Consider the following 21696-nt stretch of genomic DNA (forward strand, 5'->3'; position numbering starts at 1 on the left):
TCGAAGGAAGACACCAGGAGACATCCCGTAATTGTCCGAGGTGTGGTATTTGGACAGGTTTGTATCTTCCCCATCTGCATCCTAGTTCATAACCGGCCAGACGATAGCCTTGTATATTGCCAGCAACGTCTCTTTGTATTTGCTCCAAGTGCTGCCGGCTAGCGATTTGAGGATCTTATTGCGGCTCTGTACTTTATCGAGGATGTGTGCGAAAAGAAAGAGTGCAGACTCCTAAAATTTTAGGGTGATTTACCGTCGGAATACTAACGCCAGCGACGAAAATGTTAAGCTCCAGTCTGTACTCATTCGTTCAGTTTATTAATAGGTTCGCCGTGGATTTAGCAGGGGGAGTTTTAGGCTCTTAGCAGTAAGGAAGCGAGATAGTTTTGGTAGATAAGCGTTCACGTAATAAGGGCCTAATCTCTTGCTAATTTTATTATTCTATTTGCTGTTAATTCGATGAATTTTAAAAATGTTTCCCATTTTTAATTCCACATGCTAGCAGATGGGATCCCAAGAAATATTTTTTCACCATAGTAATTACAAATTAAGGAGACGTAGATAAGTACATATATAATTTTCAATATATTACTGTATATTAATAATTTATTTATCACGTTTTGCCATCAATTATAACCTAAAACTAAGTAGCTAAAATTTTTGTATGCATTATATGTATATATGTGTGTGTGAACAGCAAAATTATTTTCGGATGTATTTATGTATTCGGCTATATTTGACGAAATCAATAAACAATTTTTGTATGAAATAGCATGTTCTATGGTGTGCCAGTGTTTCAGCGCTAAATAAAGCCATAACTTTATCTTAATAAAATCGGCATATAATCGTTCATATGCTGATAGTACATTCATATTTCAATTATAATATTTATGATACATCTATGATGATAGTGTAGAGAAAATAGATATTGATATATGTGTATATATTTATCATTTTGTTTAGCCAGTCAACAAATACTAGATAAAAGTTTGCTTGTTTTGAGAAAATAGTTTTAAGCCACAACTCGAATTCGGTACAATTATACTATTTATTTTTGTTTAAAAACCGAAATACAGTTTGGAGCATTTTAATTTTATTGCATTATGTTTCATTCTCCCATTCTTTAATGTTTCAACCGCTTTTGGTTTTGTTTTCTTTACGCATTGCTTTAATGCTTCGAAAATTAAAGTTTTTGAGTATATATTTATATTGTTTTTAAGAATTTACATTAATGACGGATATATAATTCAATTAGCAGTTAACGGGAATGTAGTTACGTAATATTTGCATTAAAACTATAGCATTTTATATTTCTTGTTGCGGCATTTGCCAAGTATTTTGCTTCTAAGGTCGCATTAATTTAATTCAAAAGGAGATGAAATGATTTCTTTTCTAAACTATAAACCTATATTAAAATATATATCGCCTAATTCGATATTCTAACTGGTTGTATGTTAATTTGTTATTAGAGAACCAACGACATTTATGACGCGAATTTGTTCTTGGCAGTTTTTTATATACATATATGTATGTATTTGCATATATATGCATTATTTACAGTTTTATGCTATACTACCATATAATTAAACGCCCGTAAGCTGTTTACATTCTATATTAAAGCGATTTGATGTTCATTTTAATGTGGATAAATAAGTTTTCTCTTAGATTTTAAGCAAACGAAAGCGAAGTTAACAATATTTAGATTTTATTATTATTTTTGATTCTTTTAATTCAAGACTTTTAATGCAACCTAAAAGTTGTATGCCGCTGTGCTAAGACTTTTTAACCGTTCTTGCATGTTCATGTTCATTCGTGAGTCTTTCGTGTGATTTCATGTACATATAAATTTTTCATTGGCGACAGTTACAGTGTTATTGATTTGATCATTTCTATATACCATAAGTTGATAAGCATTTTTAATATTTCCAAAACGCATCTATTGAATTACAATATTATTCGTCTGAACAAATAAATTGAAATAAAATTGAACTTATTGATTTTTATGAGTCATTGACATTTATAGAATTTAATTCAAAGTACTTACAACGGAAATAAAGGAGGTTACTACACAACTTTCAAAAAATGATACACGCCCGTTAATTGAAATAGGCTTTTTCGTCAAGCACTTAAATTAATACTTTTACACATCAAATTAATTAATTAAATATTGCAGTTGTGTATTTCTTTAATTCCTTCAATAGTTTACAAAGAAATTAATAATTGCAATGAACCTCTTAATTTTAAGCATTTTTTGTTAAGCTTTATCGTCCGCCTGAAACCTCAATTTCTTAAAAACTTTACCAACTACACATTGCCATCTGTTATTTGTCTGTATTCGAAAATGCCATCACCTGAAAAACAAATAACACCAATATTGAAAATTTCAAGATTAATGTCTCGAATGAATAAGCTGCATTTTAAGCGATTTTATTAATTTTAGGTAGTATTTAAAATACTGAGTCTTTGAAAAGCATTATGATTATCAGCACGCGCTTAGCCGGTAAAAGTTCAGCGTTAACTTCACAGCAACTGCAAATAATGCAGTGAAATAAGGTACTGCTGCCATTTTTCACCAAATGTGGGCTGTATTTTTCGCAGCAATCATTTACCGGAATATGTTAGCGGTACTTTAAAAGCATGTTACGAATTTTAATGTATTTTTGAAACAAAAAAGCCGGCGGTAAGCTTCATAGTGTATTTTCTGCTTAACTTGTCAAATAATTGCAGTTATTTGACATTTCAGGTGACGACTAGTCATTGTATAATTTATTTGGAATAAGATTCCTTGCGCAAGTTAAAACGGTTTTACTTCAATTTGAATTCTTATTGAAAAAACGCTAAGCTCACTCTATCACTTATTCTTATCAAATACTTATTTCACTGTCATACAAATGCTTGTATATGGTTTTCAACGAGCTTTGCGTAAGTTTCCGTGAAAGCTTTAAAATATCACTCACCATTCCAAACTGTTATTATCGATAACTCCTCTCAACAGGCTGCAACGCATTTTCGAAACGTTTGCTTTAGAATACAATACTTGGGTTCTAATATGGTAGTAAACGGTTTTAAATAACTTCGTGTACATACATACATAAATGTGTATATTTAGTAAATAATGTAGTTTTTGCTTATTTACAAGCTTTAAGCAATTGCGTGTGCTTCCTGATAGTAAATATATTTTAAATTATACAGCAGTAGTTAATTCAACACATTTATTCATACAAAGCAATCAATCTTGCCATGAAAAATGTGGCGGGCAGCCATAACAAGTGTCCTTGCAAGGAGTTGTATTGCGTGCCCTTTTGTTTACTTCGTTGTTGCCTGCTAGCAAATGAAATTGTTGTGTGTTATCATTATTGTTATTTTTGTATGTACAACAACTGCTGGCACTACCAAAATAAAATACACACAGGTTTTGAATTTATATCATATATGTATGTATATTACTTACTTTACACATAATATCAGTTCTATGTAAATTTAATTATGTTTGTTCTTGTTGAGCTAATAAAAATGCACATAAAACTTAAAAATACATCGTCTCTGTCACGAATACACATAAAAATAAGCTTACACTCATTACACGTAGACACATAAGTTTATATAGTGTACCATACTCTTTAATTATAACAGTAAAATAATAGGTATTTATCAATAATTTATCATTAACTATTATAGAACGAAAAAGCGACTGGTTTCTCCAAATAGTTTACTTCATTTCTGAAGATTGTTAGGACTGGTTGTGTGCTGATGTCGGAAAATATGTGAGGGTATTTACGACTTGAACCGTTGATTCGGAGAGGTAAGCTCAACTTTCCATTTGCAGGCGCATCCAAGCCGTGTCTACAGATATTTGGTTAGCATGTAGTTTGTTCATTGAAAGCGCTGTGCCATCAATGGTGCTATCAGCAGAAGTCACGTTTGCAGCAAAAGTAAACCGCAAAAGTTTGAGTTTGTAGAATTGTTGTTAGAAGATTTAAAGTATCGGCAGTGGCAGTGACAGCAAAGACAGTTCAAAATTATCAACTTCACAATATGCGTCCATTCCCATTAGCTTAGCGACATCGTCTGCGCTCTACGCTTTGATACTCAATTGCATGCGTTTGTGTGCTTTCATTTCAACATTTTTCCAATGTAATTTTTTTCTTTTTGTTGTTCATTTATCCAAAAGTTTTGGTACGGTTCGCCGGGTATATGCTTTTCGTATCATATCACGATTCTGGAAATGAAACCAGCAAGACTTGCAACTGGTTTACAAAAGCGAGTTTCTGCAGGGCCTGTCTTGTGGATTAACTATAAGTGTTGTTTGCTTTTGTTTTTGTTATGTTTCTTTGTAAGTGTTGTTTTATGAAAAGATATTGAAAATGTATCGGTTTTGTGAGGAAGGATTTGGGTGTCTGCCAGCAGAAGTGATAGTGATAGATGTAGATTTATGAACGTATGCGGCCATCGGTTCTGTGTTTTTGTGTTCTGATCCTTAATGGTGTTAAGAGAAGGCGGTGGCAATTTTAAACTTAAAATCACATTATAACTTTAATTTAAACACATTTGCTCTTTTGAGGTTTATAGCAGACATTCGTCTTGTTTTTAAGGATAATGTCAAAAGTGTATACACAAAATACATCTTAAACATTACCAAACCTTCACTTCAATTATCACTACATAATTCATGTCTAGCCACTAAAATACTTCAATCGCATTCACCAATATTCCTCGCAATATAATACCAATACCGATCTCAAGCTCATCTTCAAACACAATATCACTAACATAGATTGTATAACATCCACATTGTCCTCTGCATTAACACGCACTGCATTCGCTCGACATCGCTACGCTTCGTCTCATCATAGGCGTTCTGCTCCATCGTATAAATATCAACACATTCGCTCAATCCCAGCCGTTTTCCTTGATCATGTGCGCCAACTCTATTATGTACTTGCCCTCTTTGTATTTCTGGCTGCTCTCGTAGGCGTGTTCGTACTTCCAGCCCAGCGGTGTTTTGCAACAGTCGCAGAATATGTCTGCGACGGCGTGTAGACCGGTGAGTAGCACACGCTCCTCGGTTTGGCCACAGCCCACATTCACCACCGAGTTGAAGAGGTAGGCAGGTCCTTGACTACCCTGGAACGATTTCGAGATGAGCTCATCGTGGGACGCAAGATGCGCACGGCAATGCACGCACGAGTACGTTCGATTCGTGGACGGCAAGTAGGCTTGAAATGTCTTCACCATTTTATTTTACTGCACGCACCAAATATTGCGAAGAATGTAAGGTATATGCCGTCTCTTTGACTAGAAAGCCCTTGGTTTTTAGTTGAAAACTAATAACGACGGCTGCTGTTAAAGAATAAAGAATAATTTCAATTAACTTCGATCGGTCGTGCCAAAAAATTTAAAATAAATTTCCAACTTACCGTCCAACGTAAAATTGAGTCTTCGCTTCGCTTGCTTTTTGAGGAAATCACAATAGCAACCGCACGACTGCACCGCTCCAGCGCCTCAAGTGCCACCAGCGTGTGGGTATGTGTGCACTGCAGACTCCAAAGCACTTGCAACAATTAGAGCAACACAAACGGAGCAAAACGACCACAACTAGTCAACAACATTCACTTCAGCAATGTAGGTATATGTATTTGCGCTTCTTTCTGTTTGAATCGCGCGACCATTTAGTTCGCCAGCTTGCTGCGGTATGGCTCAACAACAACTCAACGGCATCAATGGAGCGTTGCTCTTTATTTTGCCCGCTTTTCGTGTGCTACGCTTTGTTTTGCTATTTGCGGTCTTGTTTTGTTTTCGATTGGGCTTTACTTGTGTATTTTATTACTATTTATCTTATTTGTTTGTACTTGTACGGCGACGTTGTTGCTGGTGTTACTGCGTTTGTTCCAGCGCTTTTTGACCGATTATTGTTATTGTTAAGTCTTCATAAATGTCTGTATGTCGGCAGTTGCCCGAATATGTCGGTGAGTGTGCACTCGGCGATAGCTCTGCGATCTATATCTACACCCTGATAAGTGATTGTTTTCACTCTGCACCTACCTTGTGTTGCTGCACACAACCTTATCAGTTCAAGAGCCACAGAAAATACAAAAAGTACGGCGTAGAACAAAAAATAGCACCGTTTGTGATGGCACACCTCCCGCAATGGGTTTGTTGTGGTGTTTGTTTTTGTTGCAGCGACACTGGAACGTTATTGTCTGTCTATGGATCTGAGGCTATCAGTTAGCCTTAGTCACAAGTAAGCGCACAAAACACTTTTAGTGGGTTGGTTCCAATCGAACTTGCCTCTGTTTATTTTGTTTATTTTGCCACTGATTAAATATCAAATTTCCTGTAATATAAAAAGGTTAAGTGTTAGAGTTGTTATTATGAAGAATAGCGCAACAAATCACAGGCAATATTTACAAACAAAATTAATTATATTATTTATATTTTGTACATCCAATGACGTACATGTTCTAATCGAAGAGTGATCTTCACCTAATCTCTTAAAAATAAGGCACCTATTAATTTACGAGGAGGAAATACTATTGATAACATTTTCAGTGTGTTTCAGCAAAATGCATTGTTCAGGCTTACAGTGATTCAGTTTTATTAAAAACACACGGCTACGAGTGGTGCAAAGTCTTCAAAGACTGTCGAGAAATCACTGAAAACATATCTTGTTCTGGGTGACTTTTGACCTTTTCAACTGATGAAAAAGTTAAAAAAAAGTGAAGAATATGGTACTTGAAAACCGTCATGCAAGCGTTAGAGCGATAGCAAGAGAGCTTGACATCTTTCGCGAGTCCGTTAGAATTATTTTGGTGGATACTTTGGGTATGAAACGCGTTCTTGATCGACTTGTCCCGTTAAAGCTAATTTTTTATTCTAAAGCGTAACCAAAACAGATCTCTTTAAACATGCTTTATCGTACGAATTCCGATCCCACATTCATGGAGAGCATTTTCACTGCCGATGACACATGGGTTTATGAGTTTGACATGCAAACAAGTCAATAATAGTCGGAGCGGAAGGAAAAAACGAAAACAAAATCATGGTAAAGCTTATTGTTTTTTCGATATTCATGGTTTGGGGCATCATAAATTTGTTTTGGAAGGATATACGGTCAATAAGGAGTTTTATTTGGCCGTACTGAGGCGTTTGCGTAAGAAAATCCGTCGAAAATGGTCGAACCTGGTAGAGCCCTCTTATTTTTATCATTTTTGAAAGCATTACCATTCATGGCAGTCAACTGTGAGCAATATTTCAATGTTCAGTCAAGTGCGTCTTACCTTAAGTGTTACAAACAACCGTTATGGGAATAAAACTCTACTACTCTGTGCAATATTTTGCGAGTTCAGAGATTAGCACAATCTAAACGACATTGATAAGGCCTAAAAATCATAGTACTTAGTTGTAGACCCTTCCATCTGTCATTATGTATGTCATTGGGGTAGGCTCAGCTTGCAGAATACACTTCTCCACCATACCAGCTGAATCGATTTGAAAGAAAATAACTTATTGAAATAAGAAATCTTTTGTATATTAACCTAACTATTCAACTCGTTTAACAGCTGCGATGCTTAAAAGAGCACTTCAAGAATAGGTTCAATAACTTCAGACAAGCATATGTATGTATGTATTTATTCTCATGTCTTCGTATGAATGATGGGCATGGTTCCGTAGAGGCTAAAGCCCCACAATATCTGATCAAAATCATTTGTATTCAAGTATATTAACCGTGTGCAAGCAGAAGAGTCTATAAGAATAGGGTATAATAAATCCTGAACACGCGTAGGTACACACGCAAAGAATAAATAATAAGTTGAGTGACCATATATAAGTGTGTTTGCATATAAATACAGATTGTAACATGAGTACATACATCCATACATAATATACATACATATAAATCAAACAAAGAACGATAAAAATTTTCTGTAACGGCAATTGCAACAAAACTGTCAGAGAACTCGATGACTGCAATATTACAACAAACACGACAAATTATAATTAGAGAGCACAGATGGTAGACACAAAGGCAGAACATGGCGAGCGGATCAACGCAGCGAAGTTGCAGACAGAAAACAGCAAGAGTGGCTAATGACTTCACAGGACAAAGAACATGAATGGATGATGTGTGGAAAAGAGGTGTCCACATGTGTGCTGAACAATGGCGTTAAACTAGAAAACTGCGGAGCAATGTACCCAGTACCTTAGCAAATACGCTGCTGACGTAAAGTATCGATGACAGTTCACAGGGGCCAAGCGCACACTGATATAGCGTATCTCCCAGCAAATCTAAGAGATTTTTGTTTAAATAAAAAAAGCTTGAACCTTATTGGAAGCCACTTTTGTATACTGTCACGTATATTTAGTTGCTAAACATTTTTGAACACATACTATACTTACATGCATAGGTATAAATAAAAAGTCAGGAGCTATTAATAGAAGGAAATATGGATATTATCGACAATATGGGCGGATACTCAAAGACACGAACGAACTGTAGAAAAGTGTAATTAATAGTTTTATAATTTACCGTCTTTATAATTATTTCGCTATGGTTGAGACCTGTATGCTTTAACGGAATTTTAGAATTATGGGCACTACGACTCCGTCTTTTATCACAACCGGCCTTACCTCAGCAATGCCGCATTTAATGTTGGTTTCCAACTCACATTTTCTTGACCTTCAGCTTAAAGCAGAGTGGGTATATAATGCTTTCTTACTGCACATGAGACAGTAAATTTTCTAGATGCAAAGGAACGGAAGTACATTGAAGTTGAGCCAAAAACGTGGATTATTTTTTATGGGTACAAAGTCTTCTGTAAGTTTGGCGTGCAATTCTCCATTCTTTTAAGTAAACGTTTTTTTACGATTTACAACTTCACTTCATTTCGGTTGAACTTTTTCAACTGAATATTGTCGATAACAACTGTCTGTTAAAAAAATTAGAGTTGTCTCAGTTTAAAACCGTTGGAAACCGTAATAAGAGTAAATTTACAAAGATTTAATTAATAATTAGTTTCTTTGGGTGATAACTTAAGTATACGGAACATAAATTCGTTGACAACCCTTAATAACCACGGACATATGTATGTACATATATATTAATAATAGGACCCCGTAAAAGAAAGTAGTGTTCCAAATTTGTTGGGTTTTTCAAAGTTTACTACTACTTGCGTGCAACATTACTATGAAATTCAGCCTTTCCACAACTTCGGTTGCATGGAAGCTATAACACACTTCACAAATACAATATACTTCGTACAAGAACTTTGATTGGTCAGTTTGTATAGCATCTATATACTATATTGGCTCGATCTGAACAATTTCTTCGGAGATTGCACCGTTAACTTGGAAAATATTCCATGCCAAATTTGTTGAAGATATGATAAAGATTTTCTTACAAGCTGTTAAGCTATATGTTATGGTTGTCCAATACCGCCGGTTCCGACAAAGCTTATTAGGGACGAATGGATGGACAGACGGACGGATATGGCCTAATCGACTCAGCTCGTCATGCTGATCATTTATATATATACGGTATGGGGTAAAGGGTCTCTATATACATTAGAGATCTCCCGTACAACCGAATTTTTAACATCGCCTTAAAAATCGCTGGCTCGAAACCGGCTTCAGGCCCAGATTCTCTTAGGCAAAGACCCACTCTAATACATATACATAGAAAAGATACATTCATGTAGATAATACATACATATGCGTATTTATATAAATATGTGCTGCAGAAGCCAGTGTGGGGATTGAAATATATGAGACGAGCGCAAAATGTGTTGCAAATCGCATTAATATTCTTCAGCACTTTATGCATTTTTAATATCGCATGCAAAAATGCGCACACACAGAACAAAGAAATGTGATGAGAACCAAGAATGGTGAGACAAAGCCAGCACAAATGCAACATGCACATGTGGCATTTTCGTTTTGCTCATAAAATATTTTTTAGGATCAAGTAAGAAGATACACACACAACATAGATCATACCTCTTAAGTTCTCATAGTACGTCTGAGAAAAGATTATATACCTCAAGAAATCTTAAAAAAGTATTAGACTCCTCAGATCCACAAATATGTGTATTTTCGATTGATAAGTCGATGAAAATATTGAATAAAAATGGAAAATTGATTACATATTTTGTTGTAGAGAATATTAAGTGTCCAATTTCGTACGAAGTTTGGTTCTGCCTTACACGTTTGCGTTATTCTTGTCAACCTTTGTGCGTATGCTTTGTATTTGCATATCTACACCGAATAAGCAACTGTCAAACGGAAGCCGAACACCAAAAATGTCAGGCTTGCACTAATAGAGTATACTCATTGAATTTTAATATTTTCTATATATTTGTTTCCGTCCTAGAGATAACTTGAAGAAAAAACTAAATTCTAAAATGATTTGCATATCATTCCAAATAGTTTTTATACCTAAAACGAATAGATAGAAATGTTTATGTATATATCAGAATCAGTGGCGGATCCAAGGGGGGTTTTTGGTGTTAAAACACCCCCTAAACTCAGAGAAAAATAATATTACGAAAGAAGCTTGGTTGCTGCTATATTAAAAATACGTTGAGTAATAAAACTTTTCGTAAAACACCCCCAAAAAATTTTTCTGGATCGGCCACTGATCAGAATTCCTATTATTGGTGCAGAGGAACAAGTTTTGGAAAGTGGGCATGGCAACGCCCCAATTGGGTTTCTTGTATACATCTTACAAGCTACTAAAGTTATATGAACCACGCATTGGGGAAACATTTTCTTTTGATGTCTGACCATACCTTGCAGAAATGGGTGAAAACGTATGATAACCACCCTCACACCCAACACAATATTATGATGAAAACTATATATTCTTTTAATAAAAATCATTCGCTTTATAATTACTATAAGGATTAGATTTAGTCGTATATGGTAACTACAAGTCGGAAATTGGCTGAACGGTTCCATCTTGGGTAGACTTCATTTTGGTGGCGAAATGGGTGAAATCGGTCGACAACCATATAGTAATATTATCTCATCCTTCATTTTAGTGCGGAATTTAGGAAGTATCGACTGAATATTGACTCAACTCCGCCATATGAAAATTCCTTACTCTTATCAAAATTATGTTGAATCTATTGCAATAATAAAATTTCATACCAGATTATGTATTTTACTATTAAAAATTTATATTTTAATGCCAACGTTCTTTTAGATACCGTTATTCTCATACAGCACTTGCGAGCACTTCACAGGCAGACCTATAATTTTGTGCGCAACTGTCTTTACATCAGTAACTACACAAAGTATAGCTAGAACATTGCAAACAATCGTAAAACCAGTAAAGACAAACACAATAACCGCAGAGGACAACGACACATGAAACTACAATATGAAAGCGTTTATGTCGAAGAAGAAGAGAGCACACACAAAATAGTTCGATGAACTCAGAAGATATGATTTCACAATTTATGAACGAAAATACAAGAACGCCAAAGTGCTTTTGACAGACTAATCTAATCTTAAAGGGATATCACTCGGCAGCCGGATCTACGATAGCGGTACAAATTTTATCCGGAAGAGGAATGCTATTTCGGCGATCAAACTCTGTTGGGACCGGCGAGTAGCAAGTAGTAACTCAACATGAGAGGGCATTGGGTTCAATGGTAAAAATTTACAGCTAATCACAGTTAGTCATCCCTACAACGGCGACGTAAATTTTATTTTTCCACGGAAGTGGTTAGCTTACGCATACATGCATACAATAGAGGTACAACCAAAAAGTCGTGACCACCCAGAGGTTTTTCGTACATAAAGGGTATGATTGTCTGTGTTAACTTAAAAAAAAAAACATAATACAAAACTTTAACCGCGGACAAAGAACTCACGTTTGTTTATCCACTGTTTTGATATATTATTTGTTGTATTAGAGTATAGTAATTCGCGCCCCAGTGAAAAATAATCATATGCAATTTTAAAACGAAATAAACAAACACAAATACGTGCAAAAATAAAAAAAAAACGCAAAAGAAAAGCAAATTTAAAATTATAAATTTGAAAATTCACAAATTTCACAGCTGTTTTCGCGATAGAGATGTGCGCCGAAGAGGTGACACGAGAACGCAACAAAACACAGAGCAGCGAATACGGAGAGAGCGAGCACGATTCAACAGCAATTGTAAACAAATACAAAAATCAAAAACAGAAGAATAACAAAACACTGCAAATTATTTAGCACACAACTTTAATAAAGAAGAGCACAGGAAGGCAGGTGAAAAAATTCAGTCGTAGATCGCCGTCTGAAGCCTTACCAACTTAGGCGAAACTTTTCAACTCGGCAAAGTTAACTGACTTCAATAGAAATCACTTAAATTCAGACAGCGTACAATGAACACGTTTACGATGGCAGCAAAACACCAACTGTTCTGACGGTGCAGTTGAAATGAGCTCGACTGTTGCTGTTCGCTGTTGATGATGATGAATGACAACAACAGTGGCGGCAACAACAAGAAATTGTAGGTACAAATGTGTGCCTTTGTTTATCTGCGAGACAACTCTAAATGTATATGTACATAGCTATGCGAGTGTGTATGTATGTATGTATATGCGCAGCCAAACAAAAAGCCACCACTAGCGCACTGACGGCGTGCCATTAACTATACTATAGCTTGAGCAGCTGTGGATACCTCCCATGCAAAGATACAATGTATGTATGTATGTTCGTATGAATGCATTTTATATTTCTATATATAATATATTATATACGTATGTATGTGCATATAGATTCAATTCGCAAATGTTGCAACGGAAAGTTCAGTTGTGGTTTCTGTGGTTGGCGTCTAGAGGCATTGAGTTGACCGACATGACCAGTCCAATGTTGGCAAATATGAATACAGAAACACAGTATTAAAATACATATGTACATACATATATGTATAAGAATAAGTGAGTGAGCAGAAATAGTGGCCAAACGAGCAAATATCCATGTGCTTAGCTGCCTACATGGAAAGTTATAAGATACATACATACATATATATTTACATATATAAACTGTATTTACGCATACATACTTATGTGCATGTACATACTAATATAACAACTGTCGGCACAACCAGCTGATGGACTGTCTGGACGGCTTGTCGTACCGGTTTGTTTATTTCTTGGTTATTTTTCGACGATTGCGAAAGGTGTGTGTCTGCGTGTAAGAATGGCAAAAAACAGCGAAAGAACAGTGTTGAAAAACTTATAGTATAATTCGACTTATTCACATTTAAAAAAATGTACTTCTTACTTGACTGCGAACAACGAGTATTTGAATATGTAAAAACTTCGCATAAGAACCTCTGTATGGCTGTTTAGTACGGTATCTAGCACTGAACTATGATAATGAGGATTCTGGGCCAGTTTATATAAAAATATATAAATACTTAAATGTATATAATGGTAAAAAAAAATTTATACATATGTATATACATATACATATGCATATATACATATATATATTGCTGAACTGCAACTATTTACATTTAATGTTAACTTTTGACAGCTGGGACGCGTTTTGGTTCGTCTTCGTATTATATATCGGGGGGTGATTAATTTGAAGGTATAATTTCTTAGTTAATACAAAATTCACGATACTTTTTGAACAACAAGGTCGATTCTGTGACCCCTTTACTAGTGTAGAAATCTTCTTTACTACCTTAGACACCGCTTACGCGGTTACAGCCGAGTTAACAACAGAGCGCCAGTCGTTTCTCCGTTTTGCTATGTGGCGCCAATTGGAGATTCCAAGCGAAGCCAAGTCTTTCTCCACCTGGTCTTTCCAAAGGGGTAAAGGGCTTCCTCTTCCCCTGTTTCCCCCGGCGAATAAAAAAAATTTTAGCTACTATTATTACAATGTTCTGAACCTCTGGCTCCAATTTCGAATAAAAAAACGCAATTACCAATATTCCGTACATTTTTATTGATTTTCGTTTACAAAGCTCTTTTAAATGACTACAACAGAGAACATTGTTTGGATATATAATCACACTTCTCAAACATGTGGAGTCGACAATATTTCTTTTCTAATAACGGCAACTTCAGGAACGAGTTCTTAATATATTCAATTTGGCATGCTGCACTTAAGTAACTATTCTAATGAATTTTTGAATAAAATACAAGTTAAGTGGTATTTTTCGTGTACAACCCTTGGTATCAAGAAAATTTCAATCGATGTACAGTGGCTCACACAAATATTTGGCATAATAAAATAATAAAATAAAAATCTGTAAAATTTAAAAATTAAGAAATATTTTAGGTCTAGAATGCTTATTTTCTGCGAAAATGGAAATGCATTTGCATGATCACACAACCGCACGAAATGACAGAATTTTCATTTCCGTTCCCACAACAGTAAGGGCAACGTAACCGGGACCGACCCGGATTTTTTATGCGGTCAAGGACTATCAAGGGCTTTTGCTACTACTACTAGAGTATCCTGCTCGGTTGTTCAGGGTTGATTTGAGATTGTGGTTTGTAACTCTTTATTTGGTATCCGACAAGCCTTACTCGACTTTTTTTCCTGAGCGATTGGCCACAGCCAAAAATTTCGCTTATGCATTAGGTGGATTTCCCGCAATCTTTAGGATATGATTTTATTCAGGGTTAGGCTAATTCCTTGATTTTCGGCATTGTACAAAAAAAACTTGTGTCCCTAGAACTGCAGTATAAATAATATGTTTCGCACATAATGCAAAAATAATTTGGATTTTATACTTTTGAATGCCACTGTATAAGTACCATATTATGAGCGTAGTTACTAACAGTGCAACAACAGTGTGGCAAATAAACAAGACTAGCATGTTGTGTATGTACATACATTTATGTATATATGAAGGCGATGAACCTAGCAACATAAACACGGCACCAAACAAACAACACAAAGTGATGCGAGTACGGTTCTCCCACGGCATGCGCACCATCATATATCACCTCGCGAGCGCAAATGCAATTCGTATCCATATACCGCATAAGGGATATTAACCGTAAACGTGTTGAAGATTTCAGTTGCAGTAACGAGTACAACGACTCAAACGACGAATACATACATACATAAATAATGCACCCTACAGCCGGTTAAAATATCTTAAATATCGGGGTTGAATTTGTGGGGGTTGAGATTGACATGGTATCACAAGCCTCGATAGTCACTACTTTCAAAATACAGTATGCGATAACGATCCGTCAAAAAAAAAGTTTAAATACACGATTATTTGTCACCGATAACAATAATGTGGCGGAAAGAGACTTTAATCTATTATAATAATATTTGGAACAAAGGCATACATAAGCCGATCCAATAATTTATTAATGGCTATAGTTACGTAGATCTAATCAAGCATTAAAATTAAGGGGTATTTGAGGTGTTATAAGCAATTAGAAGGCCGAAAAAAGCAAATTTCCCAGCAGTTTTCTGAGAAAACTTTTAAATTTATGTATTGATCCAAAATTTTGTATACGTATTATGTATTATATGTATGTATGTATGGATGCATCTTTTAACTGTATTTTAAACCTTAGTATTAGTAAAAATATTTATTTGGAAAGGAACTACAGCTTATCTCCGGAAGCTCCTCTCAAAAAAGACGTTTTGCGGTGACCACTATATCTCTTAACTGGATCCTCTGAAATTAAAAAGCCAAACAGATTTCGTTAAAGTAATGTTAACTCTAGTAATTAATCAAAATAATAGGCAAAATATTTTTTTTTTTTTTAAATGGCGATTTCCTACTAAAAATAAATAAATTTTTGACGAAAATTCCGACCTTAATTTGAAAAAGAAAACTTTTTTTCGGTGAGAAAAAATCTTCTGTTAATTACTATGAAATATATTTAAGAAGTTGGTCACCGACTTTAAAAACACCATTTTGATAAAAACGCGTTTAAAGTTCTGCCTTGTAATTCCAAGCACTCTGAAACGCCTTTTTAAATTCGCCAGTAACTTCCAAAATATTCACCGGAATATATATGTACATTAAGAAAACAAAATCAAAAACCACCGATTTTTTTGGAAATTCTAACTGCATATAACCCCTCAAATATAAGCAAAGTCCCACAATCTCTAAATTTAAATCAATTTCAATTCACATAAAAAGGAAATAACGGAAGTTTAAGAGCGAATGTCGGATTGTAGATCATAAAATTTAAGAACTGAAGTTGATTTTACTGCCGCATAAAGATTTCGAAATGTCAGTATTTACATAATATAATTTTTTAATAAAAATTACAGAAAATAAAATTTTGGGCAGGTTTTTATACTTTGTTTAACCAGATTTCTTTGTGATATTAAAAAAATTTGTGAGGTATCAAGAGTAAATATTCAACTCTACTACAAATATACGTATATGAAACTTTTAGGTTAAGACCATGCCTACATTAACGTTTCACAACGTAATCGTTATTGGCTAAAGTATGTTTCTATGAAGTGATCTGAGGAATATGTATGCCCCTGCAAACTTTTGAGTTTTAATTCAACCATCGATGGATGTTTCTAATTTCCTTTGTTTACATATTTTGTATACTAAAATACATACATTTGTACATTTATGTACACTTTATATACATACATATATGTATGTAATATACACTATTCATGCATTCCCTCTCAATTCGACCGGTACGTATTCGAAGTTGTTTTTCTCTATCAGAACGAAGACAATACAATGCAATGGCTACAATTTACATGCAAAATACATACAAACATATATATTTATATATATGTATGGATGTATAAACTTATGATGATTGTGCCAGCTTTCAGATTTCGTATTTTAATTCTTAATACATATTATTCATTAGCGTATTTGTTCTCGATTCAGTTGGCCTCTATCTATGGCGTAGACAGAGTCAATAGACTCTTACATAAAATTCAGTATTTTCCTCATTTTTCGTTGTATAAGCAGTGAGTTTCATACTCTAATTAAATTGCTGCTTCATAATTTCTTAACGATTCCCTAAGTATGGCCGACTGCCGTTGGCGTCGCCAACAGCGCATGTTCGAATTCTGCCTGTGATTGTAATTTCCTCATTATTAATTTCTACTTTTTATTGTATTTGCCTTTGCTTTGTTTCTCCGGTCTGGAAATGCCGATGACTAGCAGTTAAGAATCGGCTATTGGCCTTTTAGTTAATGTGTGAGCTGGTCGCGGCATTTATGATGTTGGATTCTTTGTGTATGGATACCAGCTACATATGTATGTACGTAGCTACAATGGTCTTTACAAGCAAGAAAATACTGTTACGCCGAAACTATAGTACCCTTACAGGCTAAATTTTACAGCACAAAAGAGTATAAAAAGACCTTATTTTTTAGATTTTGAGCGATCAGTTTTAATGGCAATTATATGCTCCAGTTGTGTGATCCAAAGAATTTGTTCCTATACGTATGTAGATTATAACGCTGCCTTGGACAATAATCTTTGCAAAATTTCGGGAAGGCACCTTGTCAAATTTTTTCAAAACAACTGATTGAGTTTCATCGAACAGTTTGTATGACAGCTTTATCCTATACTGGTCCGATATCGGTGGTTCCGTCAAATGAGCAACCCCACATGCAGAAAAGGGTGTGTGCTTTAGATCGATATTTTAAAAACTGGGTTCTAGTTCGCGAGTATACAGACATACGGCTAAATCGACTCCTCTCGCCACTTAATCATTTGTATACTCTTGCAACATGTTGCTTCAGAGTATAATAGTTTTGTTGACCTAAAGATTGTTTATATCATCCAAGACTAATCGATTTAGATATAGGGTCATATATACATATGTACATACTTATATAAATTATCAAGATGACAAGACGGCTGTGCAAACTGTAACTTGACTAAAAATTGAGATATCTTATTCAAACTCGGGACACGGGTTCCTCTGCAGAAAACTGCTATTGAACGAAAATCTATAAAGTGCCATAACTAAAGTGCTAAACAAGATGCAAACTTGTAATTCGGTAAGAGGATCGCAATAATGAAAGGCATCTGTTGTCAACTGTTTTTTTTTCGCCCGGTCAATGTCTGATTAGCAGCCATTTGTCATTAAAGTTCTGGTTAACTTAACCAAGATTCTTTCTTTCGGTAAATAAACTTTTTTTAACCAGAATCAAAACAACATAGAGCAAGACAACATAGCGACCGAAATAATTTAAATTTCGATTTCAAATTTTGAGAGAATGATTATAGTGTGTACTATCCGATAATGAAAAACTATTCAAAAATATAGTCCCGAAGTTTCGTTGGTTTACTCCGTATATTTTCGAAGAAATAGGCCCTAGAACAATTGCACTTCAGGCTACGGTCTATACAGCCAGGGAACTTTGAGGCTCGTTTCCTCGAAACTAACTTCTTTCATGCGGCCGACAAAATTGCGAGCGAATTATTTTACCGATTTACTTGTACTAAAGCGTATTTTATAGACAATTTTTTACTCAAGTACGTGATAGATCGCTGGCATTTTGACAGTTGTTTAACTATTTTGATGTCGAAAAACATAGGGAAAAATGGCACTTTTTACAAAATCCAGGCCTACATCCCCCAATTTTTCGAAATTCTAAAAATCCCTCTCCTACGCACTTTATAAAAGCTTCTAAATAAAAAAAAAATTTTACTTTTTCGTTTCGTTTCAGATAAGAGGCCTAGCGAGGAAATTGACGGCCGAAAAAAATGTCAACCAACGGGATCGTTTCCGCCATTTTGTTTTTTTACATAAAATAATTTTGTATTTTATAGTTCAATAAAACCTCTACACACATACGGATGTGATCTGTTTTTATTTTTCCATAACAAAATTGGAAAAAATTTACCTTTTATCACGGTACTAAAGGTATCTTTTCCCCGCTTAACTCAATGTACATACATATGTATAATATTGGATTAAAAATCCAAATCGTCGAACAATGAATTTTGAATTCTTATTTTTTGTCCAACACCTGCAAGTATTTCTCCGACTTTGATCTTTGGAAGTAACAACAGTATGAAATGTTCGGTTACACACGAATTGAGCACTTCCTTACTTATAAATTTTATGTATAGGGTCTCCGACGTTTTCTTCCAGTTGTTACAAATTTCGTGGCAGAGTAACATTCCCTGTTCGGGGTATAAAAAATATGATAACGAACCAACTGGGAAAAGCCAATAAGACAGGCAACAAAACAAAAATGAACTACAGAGAAATGAGTTCCCAAGAAACGATCAGTTTGCACAATACCATATTCTGTACATTTAATGTCATTCTTCAACACAATTGTACAATGTACACACATATGTGTGTTTAATATGTGCGTATTTAGTTTAAATCAGATATTATTAAGTGAGCATTTACTGGGTACACACTTCAATGCATTTTGCTATTGTTAATCGCTGTGAATTTCGCATTAATACTGGCTTTTAGGCGGTTATCAGCAGTTTTCCATACATGTCGCTTATCTATGGCGTGTGGAAATTGCGTTTTATACTTTAGAGCTTTGTATGTGTGTAAGTAACTAGATATGATTAACGACTACCCAAATGGCATTTTATACTATCAACAAGGAGCATTGCTTTCTTTTATATTTTTATACATGCATGCATGGGAGATATTTTCAGGTGTTGGCAAAACTTTATAAATATTTCCTTAAAATTTGAAATCACTATATTAGGGTCATTGCCAATTTCAATACTCATTATTTTTAAGAAAAATTATTCACTTAATTTCATTAAAATTTCACACATTTTGAAACAAACGCTTTGAAGTCAAAAGACAAGTGAAAGTGGATGGAAATTCCTTTGTTGCGTATACTGAGGCAGAAATTGTCTTAACTTTTGCTTTTCCCAAATTATTTTATGAAAATAACTTATTCATAAGGGCTACTAGAATAAAAATATTATACTAATTAATTTGCTATTTTACTCTAATTAGAGATCAAACTTCACACGAAAATTAAAAAAAAGCTTGTACTAATCCAGAAAAAGTATATATCGCTTAGATTTGTGCGCGTAACTTTAATGGATCAAACCGGTTCAAGTTAGATTTTGAGTGTAAGCAGTATGAAGTACAAAATCTTTGTTTGGTCATATGGGCGCCAATTTATGTAAGTATAGCAACATTATAAGGAAAAAATACTCTAAGAATTTCAATAATATCATCTTGTCTTTTGTCGATATTTTACAACTAGATATAAACACTATGTATCTGAAGATTTGAAAAAGCTATGGTCCGATTTGATTCATTTTTTGGGGTGAGATTGCATACGTTAAGGCCAGTATTTGTTCAAGGCCTTTTTTCAACAACTTTATTGGTGATTGATTTATATTATCTACAGCGAAGGATACCAGATGTGGTTAAAAATAATAAAGGACTTCACGGATATAGCATTTAATTCATTCACGTACATACGGTTTTTACTAATAAATAGTCTAAATATAATAATGCTTTCGAAAGCTATGGTTAAAGAGTTTCTTATACTCGTATTGTATATAGAAGCAAAATCTTTGTATAACTATCAACATTTGCGATAGTCAACCTGTCGATTTTCTTAAATGCAGGTGTTACACAGCAATTGTAAGAAAATAATAATAAACACCCATTTTAGGAACAAATTGATATAACGCGAAATTTATAATTGCATTTTGTACTTTAAAACTTTATAATATTTTCTTATTAATTATTGAACCATTACGTTTTAGAAGCTATTAGTGATGATTTGGAAAGCCCTGATAACCTCTTTTACAACTAGATAATACAATTGGGTCAAAGTCGAAAAATGACCTTGTTCTTCATAAAGATTTCATTCTTGCACATATTTATATGTGCACAATCATATGCTACAATAAAAATATGTACATGGCCTGAAATATAAATTTTCTTTATTTAAAGGGTATTGCTGTTATTATATACATACATATGTACAAAAGCACAAATAAATATTGACAACTCTTCTATTTCTTATATCAACGCAACTGGCTACTACATACATATGTCTGTGTTTGAATACATTTACAATAGAGCTATTTTCTTACCTGTCTTTCCAATAGTTCTTGAATCGTTTGCTAATGGGCTACCAATATAGGAATATGTATGTATGTATTTTCTTCAAAACATTATACGTCCACCAGCCAATTAACGTTAATTTAATTACAATAAGAGCGTAGGTAATTCAAAACAGTATGTTTTCGTACACTCTATATATCCACTCCTCTAGCAACTATAATATTTCACATTCGGATTATATGCGTCAAATTTTGTTACTGAATGCACTTTGATATACTTTTCCTTCTGCTTTGAAGTTCGATTTTTCAAACACCTAATAATTTGCTATATTTTCAACTATTGATTTGGTATTCACATCGAATGAAAAGTGAATGTCTCACTTGACAAATTGTTTTCACCTGTATTCCATATGTCGCAGTATACTTTGTTCTCAGATTTTTCGTCACAGATATTTTCTTGCGTTGTTACAATTCTTCTGATTTCTTTACAAAATTTTATATTTAATTAAACAGCGCACATTAAATTAATTTTGCTTTCAAACTCACAAATTAAAACTGCGCTTTGTTTTGCAAAAATTCAAATTCCCAGATATTCGACGCAATCAATCCAATTGCTTTTACCCATGAATCTATTCGTATGTTTGTTTTTCCGTTTGCTAGTTTCCTTTTCTGTGTTCACAATATTTATGTTTCTTTTTCTTCTGATCTCTTT

General features: G+C 34.3%; 1 protein-coding gene across 6 annotated transcripts; it reads right to left on the bottom strand.

Annotated features, from left to right (window-relative positions):
• Positions 1–574: 574 nt before the first annotated feature.
• Positions 575–21677, bottom strand: LOC105221882 (protein yippee-like). 6 transcript variants are annotated; one of them, XM_049456009.1, is made up of 4 exons: positions 21531–21665; positions 21384–21467; positions 5418–6334; positions 575–5340 (listed from the first exon to the last, which is right to left on the bottom strand). In XM_049456009.1, exon 4 carries the CDS (start codon positions 5233–5235, stop codon positions 4891–4893), a length of 345 nt encoding a protein of 114 aa, XP_049311966.1. In that variant the 5' UTR covers positions 5236–5340; positions 5418–6334; positions 21384–21467; positions 21531–21665; the 3' UTR covers positions 575–4890. The 6 variants fall into 6 exon arrangements, with proteins under 6 accessions (XP_049311966.1, XP_049311964.1, XP_049311967.1 ...); XM_049456007.1 differs by having other exon boundaries at positions 21015–21467; XM_049456010.1 differs by having other exon boundaries at positions 575–5337; positions 21015–21677.
• Between the last annotated feature and the right edge of the window lie 19 nt (positions 21678–21696).

Source organism: Bactrocera dorsalis, chromosome 4, assembly GCF_023373825.1.
Source record: "Bactrocera dorsalis isolate Fly_Bdor chromosome 4, ASM2337382v1, whole genome shotgun sequence".
In the NCBI taxonomy this organism is placed as follows: Eukaryota; Metazoa; Arthropoda; class Insecta; order Diptera; family Tephritidae; genus Bactrocera; species Bactrocera dorsalis.